Here is a 15,810-nt window from a genome sequence, read left to right on the forward strand (position 1 = left end):
CAATCAAAAACCATTACGATCCTTTAATTTGGGGTGGTCCCACACAATTCGATTCGTATAATACAAACTTTGATAGCTATTCTTGCAGATATTAAATATTTGTGTTATTACTATAACGATGCACACATTTTATGTAAAAATCAATTATAATAAATTTATAATATTAAAATAATTATTTTTCGATTAAGAGAATTTCTCAAGAAAATGTGTGACAGAAAAATAATCTTATATACATTATGAATAAGAAAAATGTTTTTAATGTATTTTGAATAAGAAAAAATAATTTTTCTTATATTTGAACTTTGAACTAACTTTTTTCTTTAATTTAATAATAATACCATTAGACTATTTACACACAAATATTAAATATCTTTGAATGATAAATTAGTTTTTGCAAATCAAATACATTTAAAAAAATCTGCATTTGATAATAATTTCAAAAATGGAAACAGCTCACTACACTAAAAAAAAAAATTTGTTAACTTGACTAAACCTTTCAACTAAATTACTATTTTGTTAATTGAACATATATTAGTATTTAAATCAAATATACGTTTTATTAGATTTAATGTTATATTTAATTTGAATATTTCTATATGTTCAATTAACAAAATAATATTTAGTTGAACGATTTAGTTAAGTTAACAAAATTTTTTTTCAGTGTAGAGTAGAGCAGTTCAACATGTTCGTGATATTAATAATCTATTTTAATATTAAATTTGCACGTGTCAAAATTGCGTGTAAATTTCATACTATAGAGATTCTAACGCGGCTTGTGCGGCACATCTTCGTAAATCAGCTGATTTCACTTAATCTTTAAATACGGCATTATTTGTATGGCATTACGATATGGCCACACATCGCAGATTAGAATTTTTTCATTTATTCGTTTATATAGATTGTATCATCTCACATTGCAAACATAATGTTAATGATAAAAAAGCGAGTGACATAAAGAAAATTATTTTGATTATATAATTAAGTTAAAATACCTAGTAATCTTTTTCCAAAAGCATATGGTAGCAATAAAGAGCAGTTCAAAACATATAATTCTTTAATTAAATTTTGCTAGAGCAGACAGGGGGTATATGATTATGTAGATTGTAGATGGATAAGCTGGGACAAATGGAAGTACAGGATATTAAAAAAAAAAAAGAAAAAAAATTTGTTTAATAAATTTATTTATAACTTTAGCACAGAGTGAGCAAATCTTCAATTTTCAATTATTTTCATAAAAAATTTCTTTTCAATAATTTATCGAGAAATGATCAAACTCTGTTTCTTCATATTTTCTCCTCTACATAGTGTCTATATGTATTGAAATTAATTAAAAACAGCTTACCACTTGTCCCAGTCTACTCAACTTGAAATATTTAGTGGAGTCTTCGTGTCCGAATGATATCGGAACTAGTTTCATCTCAATGAATAAAACATAAAAAAAAAATACAATTCGAATGAGTAACAGAGAAGAAAAAGAAGAGTAGAAAACGGGGAGAAAAGAGTCTTGTAAAGAGGTAATCGCGCCTGTATGGTATTGTGTCAGAAAAACTTGTCTCGCAATCTCTCGTGCTCTCAACGAAGGAAGAACAAAAAAGGCGTAAAGACAACCGAGAAAGAGAGAAAAAAAAAACAAGCGGGAAAAGGGAGAGGGATAATGTCGACGTAAATAAAGACGGCCGAGTCTCGTTTCGACGAACCGCTATTTTGCTCGCGAAGGGTCGATGCAACTGAGCAGTAGCAGCAACATATTCATAAAAAAGCGTTTGAAGGCTGTCTGTTCTAAATTCGAGACGACGACCGAACTGAGAGGTCTAGACACTCACTCGCGAGTGATTTCGCGGACAACTCGAAATTTGTTCCGAAACGCCTGTTGCATCATTAAGACATCGCTATACGTATAGCACACTAATTAAAACGTAGGCCATTAATTATACGAGAGGGATCGCGTTTTCTACACAGAAAGAATTTTCTCTTAGAATTTACTCTGAAAATCATGGTAATCGTGGGACAATATAGTATGGAAAGAATTTTATGAGAATTTCTTTGTTTAATATTTATCACAATAAACATATAATAATATCTATTACAATAAAATATAAAATATGTTTGATTAATTTTACCATGCAGTTTAGTAAAATTAATCAAACATGTTTTATATTTTATTGTAATAGATATTATTATATGTTTATTGTGATAAATATTAATCAGAGAAATTCTCATAAAATTCTTTCCATACCATTGTCCTACGATTACCATGATTTTCAGGGTAAATTCTAAGAGAAAATTCTCTCTGTATATCTACTGCTAAGAACGTGACGCACAATTTGCGAGCGGTTCGCGCAATCGTGACTAGACGCACTTGGAATCGAATCAAATCCCACGACGAGCGCATTAAGCGAATTACCTTTAATTACAGATCTTTTTCGATTATATCGAACGTTCGCCCGGAAGGTATATTTACGCTACGACATTTATTTTCCTCTTCAAAATGACTCACGCGAGTTTATTCAGGTTTATTTAAAGAAAAGAAAATTATTATTTTAAAATTTATCATCATAGATTTATTATTTCAGAAGAAACGAGTTCGTAAATATCCGCGGATTCAGAAATGGCACGAACAATCATTCATTCGGAGCAGTACGGTGCAACAGACGACAGAGGATCCGAGACACGAGGAAGAAAGAAGAAGGGGAAAAGGAGAGGGAGCAACTGCCAGACGGAGAGTGCGAGACGAAAAAAGCGCGGAGGAAAAAGAAAGAGAAAGAGAGAAAGATGTAGAAATTGAGACAAAAAAATGAAAGAATGACAGGGGACAAGAGACGCGCGAATGAAGGGGGAGGGACGAAGGTGGTTCAGCAAGCGGCTCATTAACGATAGCAAAGGCCCTAAAGATATAAAAGAGTCATTGAGGTTACCTGCGACATCACTGGCGGCTAAGTCGGTGATGAGATTGACTCGCTGTCGCGATTGTTGCTGCGCCTGTTGCTGCTGGTGTACCTGATGATGCAGGCTGCTCTGTTGTTGGGACGATCCCGTCAAGGGCAGATTACCGGCACTCGTAGCAGTACTCTCCGTCAGGATCACTGTCGGCGCCACGGCGGAGGTGGAGGACGTTGACGACGACGAAGACGACGACGACGCGGATAATTCCGCGAGAGGGCCCGCCGTCGTAGCGATACCGGTATTGTTGTCGAGGATCGTCGTCGCGGGTTCACCCCCGTTCTCCCCTGTCCTTGTAGCCATTCGGCCCCCGTATATGCCAGCAGACAGACAGACAGGAGTCCCTCCTCTCTCCTCCACGTCGTCCCCGCGAACGTACGCACTTATCCTCGAAAGAACACCTACACTCTTTTACGTGCTCCCTTTCGATCTCTCTCTCTCTCACTCTCTCTCTCTCTCTCTCTCTCTCTCTCTCTTCGCGATTCCGTCCCGCGGTAACGCGCGCTTCGTCTTTTTCCACGCTCTTTTCTTTCTCTCTCTCTCTCGTTCAATGTCTCACTCTCGCTTTCCCTCTCAAGCCGGGGACCCTCTCTTCGTCGCACTCGCGCACGCTCACGACGTGTCGTCCCTCTCTCTCTCTGTCTCTCCTACCGTCTCTTTTCACTGTTACGGCGCCCCGCGCGCCGGTCAGAACGCCGTGTCCGTCAGCGTATCGAAACTGCACCGCCTCGGTTAAGTCTCACTAGCTCACTCGCTCGCTCCGGCGGCTTTCTTCTTCCCTCTCTCTCGCTCTCTTTTTCTCTCTATCTACCGCCCGTCGTCAGCCGTCGTACGTCGGTGTATCACGGGACGACAGCATCGGGACGTACGCGCCACGCTTACGGAAAAATGGAGGAATATCCGCGCGCGTATCTGTTAACCTCCTGTCCGTCCGCCCGTGAAAAAATGGAACGTTAGACAAATGTAGGTCTGTAGGCCACTTCACTTACACTTTGCATCGGCACGGGCACTCCCTTAGTCAAGCGAGCGTCCGGCGCACTGTCGCGCTCTGACAGCGCGAGCTGTCAGGGCCGTAACGAGAGCTGCCACGCGTCTGCATATCCCGTGCACGACGCGCCAGGTCTTCCGATTTCTTTTCTCGACATACCTTCCTCGGATACGATGAGTGTCGATGAGCGATGACGGAGTAGAGATCGCGTCGCGGATCAAATTTCCTCGCCAACTTCCGTCTTGCTTCCGCGAGTGTTTGTGGCGGGAAACGAACTCACGCGTGATTAAAGCCGACGCACGCGATTTTATACGAGTCTGAAGAGACAGATGACCGCGATATCGGGGCGCGATTAACCTCCAGAACGCGGTGTCACGTGAACGCCGATAATCCTCGACTGTGCGCGAAACGGAACGCGTGTCGTTCCGATTTGCGACCGGACGTTATCACACATGGGAGAGCGATATTATACAGACAAGACTTACCTACGTACGTGGCTACCTTCAGACCGCGCGCGTATATGTATATACATACCTACATACGTACGGCAGTGGCCGCGAACGAAAGGGAAAACCTAATCGCGGAAACGTAATCTCGCAGACGCCGGCGTCTCGCTTTCTCGCTCGCTCGCGCGTGTCGTCGTTCGAACGAAAGAGAAAGCAAGAGAAAGAGAGAAAGAGAGAGATTTCGTCTGGCAAAAGAGAACGGCAGAAGTAGAGAATGAGCTAGTATGACCCGGTTACATATAGTTCCGGGTGCCATCGCCCGCCATATTTACGGTCCTGCGCCCCGAGCTCGTCTCTCGCGGGCGGAAAGACGCAATTTCCAAAAGGATACCCCCCGGCCCCCTCGATCCGCGTCGTCGCGTGTGACTCCACGTGCCGACCCGACCGTGTATCGTCGTATAGCCGCGAAAAACTTTTCGGCCGCTCTCTCGCGATCCCGCCTGTCCACGTACCTCTCCTCTCCTCCACCTCGGCTCGACAGCGGTCGATTTGCCGCCGCGTCTCGGATACGACCGATAGCTCGAGCTAAGTAGGTCAGCTGCCGCAATGTCCGATCGGCCGGCGCGGGCCGCCGTTACGCGGTGCACGTTGCATAACTCGTCACCGCGCGACTTCACCCAATATAACCGCCGCGAAAAACTACGAACCGACAGACATAATGCGGTGCAATCCGTTTTACAACGAACAATGCACTTGACTAACGCACTCGCGTTCCGCGCCACCAGCGCCCTCTGTCGCGGAAGCGCGCTCGATTTGAAATGAAACGCGCGAGCATATATTTCAATCTTTCGACCGACGATTTCTCGAAAGCTCGATTAAACGTAAAACGATGCGACGAGGAATTAATTATTATTTTTCTAATCCTTTTTTCTTTTTCGCTGATAATCACGCACAGAATATTGAAAATTATACATAAACATTGAAACTATTGAGAAATAAAAACTGAAGAAAGATTTTCCCAATAGATTACTAAATGTTTTTTTTTGTTTTTTTTTAAATGCATAACAGATTGTTTATTTTTAAGATTTTTAGATTTAATTAGAATATAATCTCTCTCCTATTCCTTTTTAATGTAATAAATTATCGAGTGAATTATTAAAAAATATTTAATAAAGAGAAAAAGGGAGAGAGAGAAATTAAAATACTAACTAATAAAACTATAACAAAAAAACATCAAATTACTTAAGGAATCATAGATACAATGTTTATGCGTGTAATTTCCCAGCACTCTGTATTATAAAAGCTTATCCTTCTGTAACATAATTGCATAATTATGTTACAGTTACATTGTTACAGCAATATATTTTTTTTATATTTACAATATTTTCGAATAAAAACGTCTTGAATCGAATCAAATCTCAACATGTCGTAAATGTACAAAGTGTATATAGATTATATAAAGACACAATTGTGATTATAAAATACAATATATACATCTACAAGAATATAAAAATCTCAACATTTACGTATCAAAAATTCATGTCATATCACAAAATATATTACCTTAAAAGGTCATTATAAAATTAGAAAAAATATTAAATCTTTAAAATTTATAGATCTTATATTCTAATTCAGTTTGCGATGATATGATTAATCGTCTTAATTGTTCTTTTGTTTAGCTTCAGCAAAAAGAGAACGTGATATAATCATTCTTTGAATCTGTGAAGTACCTTCATATATTTGAAAAATTTTGGCATCACGCATAAGTTTTTCTACTGGATATTCAGAATTGAAACCAGCACCACCATAAACCTCAAATAGAAAATTATCACGTAATAAATTGTAAGAAAAATATATACAATATATACATATTTTATATATAAATATGTATATATATAATTTATATATAGATATGTATATATATAACTTATATATATATATATATATATATATATATATATAATTTATATATAAATATGTATATATATACTCAATCTTTAATAGAGAGCAGACAAGTCTTTTATATAAATTATTGCATTTACCTGTACGGCGTCTGTAGCACATTTATTAGCTACATCAGCAGCATAACATTTTGAAATACTTGCAAGCATTGTAGCGTTTGGTAATTCTTTATCAGCAGCCCAAGCTGCTTTCATCCATGACATTCTAGAAGTTTCAACGCCAATAGCCATATCAGCAAGTATAAAAGCTACAGCTTGATGCTCTGCTATTGGTTTATCAAATGTTTTGCGTTCCAATGCATATTTCGTTGCTTCATCCAGAGCTCTCTGTGCTAAACCAACAGCCGCTGCTGCAACCTATAATAAATATGAAAATATAAATATATGTATATATTTTGTATTAAATTCATTTAATATCTAATGTCATGAATAGAAATATACCGGTGCTCGAGTTCTGTCAAAAGTCTTCATAGCTATCTTGAAACCTTGCCCTTCTCCCAATAATACATTCTCTTCAGGAACACGAACATCTTCAAATGTTACCATTCGTGTATCACTTGCTCTTTGTCCCATATTCAATTCCTTCGAAAGAAATGAAAAAGTGATTAATACAGATTTTTAAAACTTCGAATTAACATATTTAAAATAAGAAAAAAATGTTGTCAGATATTACCTTACGACCTGGAGTTAAACCCTCACTATCACGTTCCACGATGAAGCCTGTAAAAGCCTTTGCAGCTGGAGCTTTTGGATCAGGATTTGTTCTTGCCAAAACGAAATACCTATAGAATAAAAAATTGTTAAAAAAATAAAAGATTTTCCTTACAAATTAATGTCAGATATTTAAACGTGTTATTATACCAATTAGCAACACCGCCATTTGTAATCCACATTTTTGTGCCATTAATTACCCATTCTTTTCCTTTTTTTTCAGCTTTAGTCTTAATAGCTGCTACATCAGATCCTGCACCAGGTTCAGTAACACAATATGCCTGTAAAAAATATTAAAAAATATAAAAAAATAATATTTAAGTTATATATTATATCAAAAAAATATTTAGATTATATATAAACATATTTGCAAATTTGACACACCGCAACAAGTGGCTCCTCTATGAGTCTTCCAAGATATTTCTTTTGTTGTTCCTTGGTTCCAGCTATGATGACTGGAGTTTGCTGAATAAATAAAGGCAAAAAGTTCCGATATCTTGTCTCAATAATAAATAATTTGATTAATATATATTCATAACTTCGAAAGAATTGAAAACTAATAAATTCTTTAAGAAAAAAAAATCAATTTTTATAATTTATCAAAAAAATTCTTATTAAAATTGTATGTGGCACAGAAGTGAAATATGTATAATAAATCAAACTTACTCCAAGACTTGAAGCATCCAGTGCAGTTGTTATTCCTGTACAACCATAAGCAAATTCTTCTGTAACCATGCAGGCATCAAAAATACCACTTTCCAAACCACCTGCGATATAAATAATCTTGAATCTTATTTTTGCATTGAAAGATATTTTTGGATAATATTATTCTTTATTCCTAAAACTTTTTAAACATATCATGCAAGTCAAACATACCACAATGTTGTGGGATATGTTTATTCAGAAGACCAAGACTCCATGCCTTTTTGATAAGATCCCATGGATATTTTCCAGTTCTATCATATTCTGCAGCTACCGGAATAATCTCTTCTCTGACGAATTTCCGTGTTAGATCTTGCATTTCTCTCTGAGTATCAGATAGTTCTAATAATTCAATAAAAAATTGTGTTTTTCAATCAGATATAATAATTATTCAGATAATATATTATGTATAAATCTATATGTAATATAAAATAATATGCAAATGTTAAAAGTTGTAATGTTTTGTACAACATTTTTATGCAAGAGAAGATTAATAATTTTTATCATTATTTGTTGTATATACAATAATATAGATATCTTTCTGTCTATATAACTATAAAATTTCTTGTTGTAAAAATATTAAACATATTATAAGATTTATATTTTCTATCTGTTCAAATATAAATAAATGTATCATTTATTTTTACATAATTTTAGATAAAACAGCTTCTAAATGATGCATATATTTAGATACTTATTTATTTACATATGTTGTATTTATAAGTACTTTATGTGTATATTTATTCTAATTGTAAGATAAATGTAATGTGCGTGTGTGTGGTATTGGAACAGTAATTAAAAATAAATATATACAAAGTTTACAAATAACTGTTGTAACTTTTATTTCTTAAATTAAGATTAAATACTTCGAATAACTTATCTGTAACAGGAAATTAAGATATTAAAAACATCAAAAAAAGAAATTATATTTATGATTCTGAATCTTTATATATGATATATTTATAGTATTCATCTATGATACTATAAATAAAATAAAAATTGATTTATTTTCTCAGAAAAATTTAAATAAATAAATCAATATAAACTTTCAGGTACTGATACTTATGCAATTCAATACTTGAAATACATTCTTTTTAATCTTGAAAATTGCTTCAAATTAATAAAAAACTTTTCTTTAAGAGAATAACTTTTCTTAACTAAAGAAAGTTTTCTTTATTTTTCTCACCCAAAAGAAAAAATTAATCTCGCATACTAACCAAAGTTATATCCTTGATCAGATTCAACAGCTGCTGAAAATGGACGTACCATTTTTTGGTACATTCTTGGACTGAATATCTGAAAATTGATGTCAAAGTATATGAGCATGATATTAAGCACATAAAAATATATTCATAAAATCGCATACTAATCATTTTAGCTATCACATGGTTTATTCTTTGCAGCTACAATATTGTATTTTCTATAAAATGAAATAGATATATATATACTTATTAAGTATTGAAGAGAAAAAGAGGAAAGATGAATAATAGAAAAATTACAAAGAACAAACCTATTCTCTATTTATAAATCAAATATATGCAATAAAGTTATAAAAATCGCATAATGTGTAATTTCAATAAAGCACAAGTAAATTGAACGATTATTATTCTTTTGTTACTCACTTTTTTGAGCATCATATTGGGAATATTTAATTTTAGACAGACTGAAGAACAGATGAATGTTGAATAGTTCTTATTGCAGAACTGTTTGACTATGACTTTGCAGTTAGGTAAATAACAAAGGTAGATAGATATCACGAAAGTAGAGGGAGATGAATTTATATTTCACACTTATATAGGTTAGGGTTAGGTTAGGTTAGGTTAAAGTACTAAGTACAAAGTACAAAATTTTAATAGAAGAGAAATAAAAATAATTAAATTATTAAAGATTAGTTCGAAATGATGGCGATGAATGTGCAAACAAAAGTTACAAATCTTTTATTAATTAAATTTTTATTAAATAAACTGTGTATATATATTGATATGTTGGCACATTCTCACACACATGTATCAAAGAAATCGATAAAATGGAGATTTTGATATTAATTGTAATTATCACAATTATCGTGATCGAGATAATTGGTGTATATATAAGATTGCTTATATATAGCTTATTTAAACAAATTTGAATATAACTATATAGCCCTCTTATATATAATTCTTATCCTTCATCAACACTATATATATATTTATATATGGCATGCATTCCACTCTTATTTGCATTTCTAATTCTTTTATAATTATATTTTAATTATTCTTTTTATTATTTTTCTTACATATATGAACAGAAAATTCAAGAAAAAGAAAAAAAATATATATAATTATATATATATTATTTATATTTGATTATATATATTATGGATTTTTTCCTGTGTCTGTATGTGTGTGTATGCGTGCGTGTAACATTTCTGTTTTTATTTTTTTTTAATTAAATATATACATATATGCGACGTAAGAAAATAAGTGTAAATGTCGCACGTTTTGTAATATGTATTCTAATATTATTTATAAAATAGAAAATGTTAAGATAAATAATATAATATAATGTGAAATTTTATTATCATCTATAAATTGAGATATTGTTTTCAATTTTGCATTTTTATGTATATATAATGATCATTAGTTTAAGAATTTTTAAGAAATAATCTTACTATATAATAATATCGCTTTGATTGAAAACACTTCACATATATTTCACTCAAGATGACATATACGATTCATCTTTTTTTACAATACATCATCATACGCCTTTATGCAATAAGTAATTTTATTCATATAAGATCATCTTCAGAAAATTCCCTGCCTCATGAATAATTGATGGAAAACCATAATAATAAATATATATATATATTGTTTGTCTTACATCTATTATATAATAATACCTGTTAATGTGTTTTCTGCAATCAAACTCTGTTTATGATTTAGGAGATAATCAAGCGTTCGGTTATTACGAAGATATAGTTAAATATGATTCATTCCAATGATGAATCATATCAATTAAATCTTTCAAAAAATTCACCTTATCCTTGCATCTTTATAAATATTATTCTTCACAGAACTCATCTCATTGAAATAGAGCCTGAATAAATTAAATAAAATTATATAAAGTTATACAAAGAATATATATAAGATTATCTATTTGTTTAAAAGAGAGAGAGAGAGAGATTGAGAAATTGAAGAAGAATTCTCAAGAAAAGCGTTTCATTTCTTTTACCATTTTTTATTTTTGTAAGGATTATTGATATATATTTTTCTCTGCTATATGTAGGAAAAATCATATTTCTTCATGTACTCTCTATTACATATAAAAAAAATCTTTTCGTTCTCTTTTAGATATAATTTTCTTTCCTTCTCTCCTCTAAATAAGATGCAAATTAATATACGAGTAATAAATAATTATTTATTTTTCAAACGCAGAAAACAATCATGTATTTTCAAGTATTTGACGTTGAGACGCGAAAGCATCGCTTGACAAGATAAATATTTTCTAAAAATATATAATTAACTATAATAATGCATCATTATATATAATATATACAACACTAATATACTATAATTAAAAGAGATGTACTTCTGAATCTTTGCCAGTTAATTCTCTTCTCTTTTTGTTACTTCATTAAAATCTAAGAAATATTGTCATCGTTAAACTGTCAAAGAAAATTGTACTATGATCATTTCATAACAGTTTTTTGTCTCGGCCAATTCGTATAAATAGGATGCACAGTCTCCATTGAGTACTCCATTAGTATATCTTTATTAGAAGAGTAGTGTAAAAGTGAAAAAATAATGGCTCGGCTAAGCTACATCGTAGCGATCATCAGTATTGCACTGACGTGCGTTTTCGCAGAGGAACTTTATTCTAATCGGTATGACGACATTGATATCGCCGCAATTTTTAATAATTCGAAACTGCGACAACAATATTACAATTGTTTTATGGAGTCGTCACCGTGTAAAACAGCTGATGCAAAATTCTTTAAAGGTATATCTAATATACAGTACATCTTACTTCTTTTTCATTGCAGTCTTTTATTTTTTTAAATCAATTTTTTTTAATATTAATGCAGTCGGGACAGTTATATTTTTCAATTATTTAGTGATTGAAAATATAGCATTTTTGTTGATTAAATGCATAAAAAAGCTAAAGTAACAATGTAATATTTTAATTAGTTTCATGCAGTTTTAAAGCGCTTCTCTAATAATTGTATGCTAATATATCTTATCAGCATATTTTTTTATTTCTGTGATTATTTTTATAGATTCTATACAGTTATTAATAAAAAGCGAGATCAATTATTATTATGAATTAAAATCGATAAATATCAAGGATTTTTATTTTCTTTCAGGGGTCTTTGGTGAAGCTTTGCAAACCAAATGTAAGAAATGTACTGAAAAACAAAAGCAACTTTTGGATTACGTACTCGATTGGTATTCAAAAAATGATCCCGCTGCACTGCAGGCTCTGATTGCAAAGAGTATAATGCAAAAGAAAAACGCCGAACAATAATTGCTGATAATAAATGCTGACAAACGGACAAAATCACGGAAAACAGCGCATATATATATATATATATTGTCTATAAAATTATTAAATATTTATATCTAGAAATCTTTCTATTCTTTTCAGGAGAGAGAGAAACTCCATTATGTATTCTTATTATTAAATTTATATATTATAATGATATATATATATATATATATATATATATATATATATAATGTAGTGTGTTAGAATAAAACTTTTAATAATTTTAAAATTTCGTCTTATATTTATTTTGTAATGTGTATATATATATATATATATATATATATATATATATATATATAATATGTTTCAGTACAAACCACCTTGCTATAGATATTTGCATATAAAAAAAAAGAGTAGAATATAGCAATATCTTTTGTATTATTTTTCAGAGCATAAATATTGCAAAAATTTCTTTCGAAAATAATAAAAGAGTAAGTAATAATAACCCACAGGTAGAACATAAAACTCATAATGACATCATGATGACGTCATTTAAAAGTGATTTTGGAAAAAATTTTTTATATATTACAATTATTTGTTTATTGTTCACAGTTCACACATATTCTAACAATTATTCAAGCAACATAAACTTTTTAAAAGTCATAATGCAATTATTTTATAAAGGGGATTTAAATCTAATGATTACTTTTGTCATCTTTAAATCATTTTTGAATCATTTTTGTCCAGATAACTTTTAAGTGATGAATAAAATCATGATGATGTCATTATGACGTCATTATGAGTTTTATGTTCTACCTGGGAAAGTACAACTTTATATATAGTGTATATATACATATTTAAAACGGTACTAATAAATTTTAATATATATATTCTGCAATATAGTAAAAAAGAATCACAAGAGATGTTATTTAACATTGTGCGTGTATGCCAAATATATCTATATATATCTATATATATTCTATATATATTCTATATATATTCTATGCGTCTGAACAATCTATATATTGCGTTTAAATTAAAATCTGTAAATATATTTACTAAATGTAAATTGTCAATATAAATATTTGATTTGTTTTATTATGTAATAAAAAACATATTTTAAGTATGAAAAGCGAGCATGCAAGAAAACACGTGCAGCTAAACACGAATGAATTTCATAATCTTATGTATAATAGCGGCGCAGAGCTGTGTTGTGAGACGGGCTGGGTTTTCTCGCGCATGCGCGGCGGACATAGCATCAGTGAGATATATGTACAGATAAAAAGATGTACCATGATTACATAATTCTGCAAAATTTTTTGTAATATAAGGAAAAATTATTTTATTTTACATTAATACATTATGTATGCTGTATTATTAATTATATATTACAAATTTTTCCTTATATTACAAAAAATTTACATTATGTATGCTGTATTATTAATTATATATTACAAATTTTTCCTTATATTACAAAAAATTTTGCAGAATTATGTGATCATGGTACATCTTTTTATCTGTACATATACCTCACTGATGCTATGTCCGCCGCGCATGTGCGAGAAAACCCGGCCCGTCTCACACACTGGCGCAGAGTCACATTTAGCTGTTCAGCATGAAGATAGCTATTCACCCGTTGACAGCTGATCCGACAGCAGCTTGGCGCGAGTTATCTCAGTATCAAAAAGTTGTTAAAATAAATGCTAAATTGCCAACGACCGAGGCACCGAGCGATAAAGTACGTCTGATAATTTTTATCGTTTTAATATTTTTATACAAAAAGATAAATGTATGTTAACCTCAAAAATAGTTTCTTTACTTATTTTATATTTTTCGTATTATTAATTATACATGTATAAGCAGAATTTTTTAAATCTCTTATTTTTACAATTGTTCACATAAATAGTTCTATCTGAACGTATATTTAATTCGAAATAATAAATTTAAATTTTCAGTTACGCGTAGTATGTATGAGCGATACACACTCACTTACACCGTTTATAAAATTTGATATACCTGTCGGAGACGTTTTCATCCACGCCGGAGATTTTACGAAATGTGGCAGTTTACAAGAAGTTATAGAATTCAACAATTGGATAGGTACATTATTACTATTATATTAATACTAATAAATCAGAAAAACCTATAAGATAAGAATCAGTAATCAATCTATTTCATAAGAATCAGTATTTTTATTCATTAATAGCATAATCTTGAATTTTTAAAATCTAAATTGTAAAAATTAATTAATACATATTGTGTAATTTTAGGTAACTTACCACACAAACGTAAAATAGTTATAGCTGGCAATCATGAACTTAGCTTTGATCCGACATTTACGCACCCCTTTTCTGTGCATACCAGTGGGGATCATCAGAAACATACTGGAACCAGCATACTCGACAATATACCCACCTTGGGTATGTCAAAAGACACTCTTGCTGAAGCTATTAAAACTACTAATGTTAAAGATTATTTGACAAACTGTACATATTTGGAAGATTCCGAGATTGTAGTACATGGAATCAAGATATATGGTACTCCATGGTAAATATTTTGTCAAATTAGCTTCGCTAAAAAACTTAGTAGCGAATAAATGTAGGCTTATTAAACATATTAAGTAAAAAATTTATATAACTCAGAATTGAAAAAATTAAGCTTTTAGCCGGAACATTGTTTTTAAAATGTTACGAAAAGAATTTTTCATATATTTAGGTTCTAAGATTAAACAATATACAGACAAGCTACAAAACATTTGTGGCTTGCCTATATATTGTGATATGTTGTAAAAGATAAATCATCAGAATTATATTAAAAGATTGACTATTTTGAATATGTATTATGAAAAATATTTGTAGAAAATAATTTCAGGTATAAGAGATTTCTTATTTTTGAAGGACAATTTCATTGAAATCTTAGGCAACCAGAATTTTGTAAATGGGCGTTTAACGTACCACGTGGAGAACCATGCCTGTCAAAATGGGAACTGATTCCATCGGATACAGATGTCCTTGTAACACACACTCCTCCTGTAGGTCATGGAGACCTATGCTGTAGCGGAGTACGCGCTGGATGCGTAGAGTTATTGTCGACGGTGCAAAATCGTGTGAAACCTAAATATCATGTATTTGGTCATATACATGAAGGTATAATAAAATCTTAAATGCAAAATCTAAATATATATATATATATATATATATATATGAAAATATTTATACAAGGTTTCATATATATATATGAAAATATTTATACAAGTTTTCTATGTATTTTTATTTTACAGGCTATGGCATATCATCAGATGGCAAAATAATATACATCAATGCATCTACTTGTGATTTGAATTATCTGCCAAATAATTCACCAATAGTATTTGATATAACATTACCTCCTAGTGTTCAAAAATCTTAAGCTATCAAATTAAATAACACCAAAGAACACTTTAAATTTTTCTTACTAACTTGAGAAAAATTCGTACATAATCGATGTACAATTATATAGAGATACAATATTACATAGAGAAGTTTCTCTTGCCTTAATTTAAACATGGTATATGTATAAAGCATATGATATAAGTAATAATTTATCTTTCTTTTTT

At 31.4% G+C, this 15,810-nt stretch overlaps 4 protein-coding genes across 4 annotated transcripts; 2 read left to right on the top strand and 2 right to left on the bottom strand.

Moving 5' to 3' along the window:
- Nucleotides 1–1,355: 1,355 nt before the first annotated feature.
- On the bottom strand, nt 1,356–3,243 carry LOC145946487 (uncharacterized). The gene is made up of 2 exons (XM_083056101.1): nt 2,916–3,243; nt 1,356–1,417 (listed from the first exon to the last, which is right to left on the bottom strand). Exons 1-2 carry the CDS (start codon nt 3,241–3,243, stop codon nt 1,374–1,376), a joined length of 372 nt encoding a protein of 123 aa, XP_082912227.1. The 3' UTR covers nt 1,356–1,373.
- Nucleotides 3,244–5,791: 2,548 nt separating this feature from the next.
- On the bottom strand, nt 5,792–9,531 carry Mcad (Medium-chain acyl-CoA dehydrogenase). Its single transcript, XM_083056083.1, has 10 exons — nt 9,371–9,531; nt 8,966–9,044; nt 7,923–8,090; nt 7,713–7,813; nt 7,431–7,511; nt 7,197–7,327; nt 7,009–7,117; nt 6,777–6,917; nt 6,417–6,692; nt 5,792–6,186 (listed from the first exon to the last, which is right to left on the bottom strand). Exons 1-10 carry the CDS (start codon nt 9,383–9,385, stop codon nt 6,034–6,036), a joined length of 1,254 nt encoding a protein of 417 aa, XP_082912209.1. The 5' UTR covers nt 9,386–9,531; the 3' UTR covers nt 5,792–6,033.
- Nucleotides 9,532–11,488: 1,957 nt separating this feature from the next.
- LOC145946528 (ejaculatory bulb-specific protein 3-like) lies at nt 11,489–12,504 on the top strand. The gene is made up of 2 exons (XM_083056171.1): nt 11,489–11,729; nt 12,094–12,504. The coding sequence occupies exons 1-2, from the start codon at nt 11,534–11,536 to the stop codon at nt 12,252–12,254; spliced, it is 357 nt and encodes a 118-aa protein (XP_082912297.1). The 5' UTR covers nt 11,489–11,533; the 3' UTR covers nt 12,255–12,504.
- Nucleotides 12,505–13,776: 1,272 nt separating this feature from the next.
- Nucleotides 13,777–15,790, top strand: LOC145946517 (metallophosphoesterase domain-containing protein 1). Its single transcript, XM_083056142.1, has 5 exons — nt 13,777–13,953; nt 14,171–14,315; nt 14,486–14,762; nt 15,135–15,361; nt 15,496–15,790. Exons 1-5 carry the CDS (start codon nt 13,831–13,833, stop codon nt 15,621–15,623), a joined length of 900 nt encoding a protein of 299 aa, XP_082912268.1. The 5' UTR covers nt 13,777–13,830; the 3' UTR covers nt 15,624–15,790.
- Nucleotides 15,791–15,810: the final 20 nt, after the last annotated feature.

The sequence above is a fragment of the Prenolepis imparis genome, unplaced genomic scaffold (genome assembly GCF_030444845.1).
Source record: "Prenolepis imparis isolate NDT839.2.m4 unplaced genomic scaffold, iyPreImpa1.0 SCAF_2, whole genome shotgun sequence".
Lineage (NCBI taxonomy): Eukaryota > Metazoa > Arthropoda > Insecta > Hymenoptera > Formicidae > Prenolepis > Prenolepis imparis.

Bases quoted from the DNA above. Each gene is read 5' to 3' on its own strand.
- LOC145946487 (XM_083056101.1), bottom strand. From the start codon at position 3,243: ATGGCTACAAGGACAGGGGAGAACGGGGGTGAACCCGCGACGACGATC. The intron at 1,418-2,915 runs GTAACCTCAATG...TTATTCATTGAG, and splicing joins AGCCGCCAGTGATGTCGCAG to ATGAAACTAGTTCCGATATC.
- Mcad (XM_083056083.1), bottom strand. The intron at 7,814-7,922 runs GTATGTTTGACT...TTTATATCGCAG, and splicing joins ACATATCCCACAACATTGTG to GTGGTTTGGAAAGTGGTATT. The intron at 7,118-7,196 runs GTATAATAACAC...TTTATTCTATAG, and splicing joins AATGGCGGTGTTGCTAATTG to GTATTTCGTTTTGGCAAGAA.
- LOC145946528 (XM_083056171.1), top strand. From the start codon at position 11,534: ATGGCTCGGCTAAGCTACATCGTAGCGATCATCAGTATTGCACTGACG. The intron at 11,730-12,093 runs GTATATCTAATA...ATTTTCTTTCAG, and splicing joins TGATGCAAAATTCTTTAAAG to GGGTCTTTGGTGAAGCTTTG.
- LOC145946517 (XM_083056142.1), top strand. From the start codon at position 13,831: ATGAAGATAGCTATTCACCCGTTGACAGCTGATCCGACAGCAGCTTGG. The intron at 13,954-14,170 runs GTACGTCTGATA...TTAAATTTTCAG, and splicing joins CCGAGGCACCGAGCGATAAA to TTACGCGTAGTATGTATGAG. The intron at 14,763-15,134 runs GTAAATATTTTG...TTGAAATCTTAG, and splicing joins AAGATATATGGTACTCCATG to GCAACCAGAATTTTGTAAAT.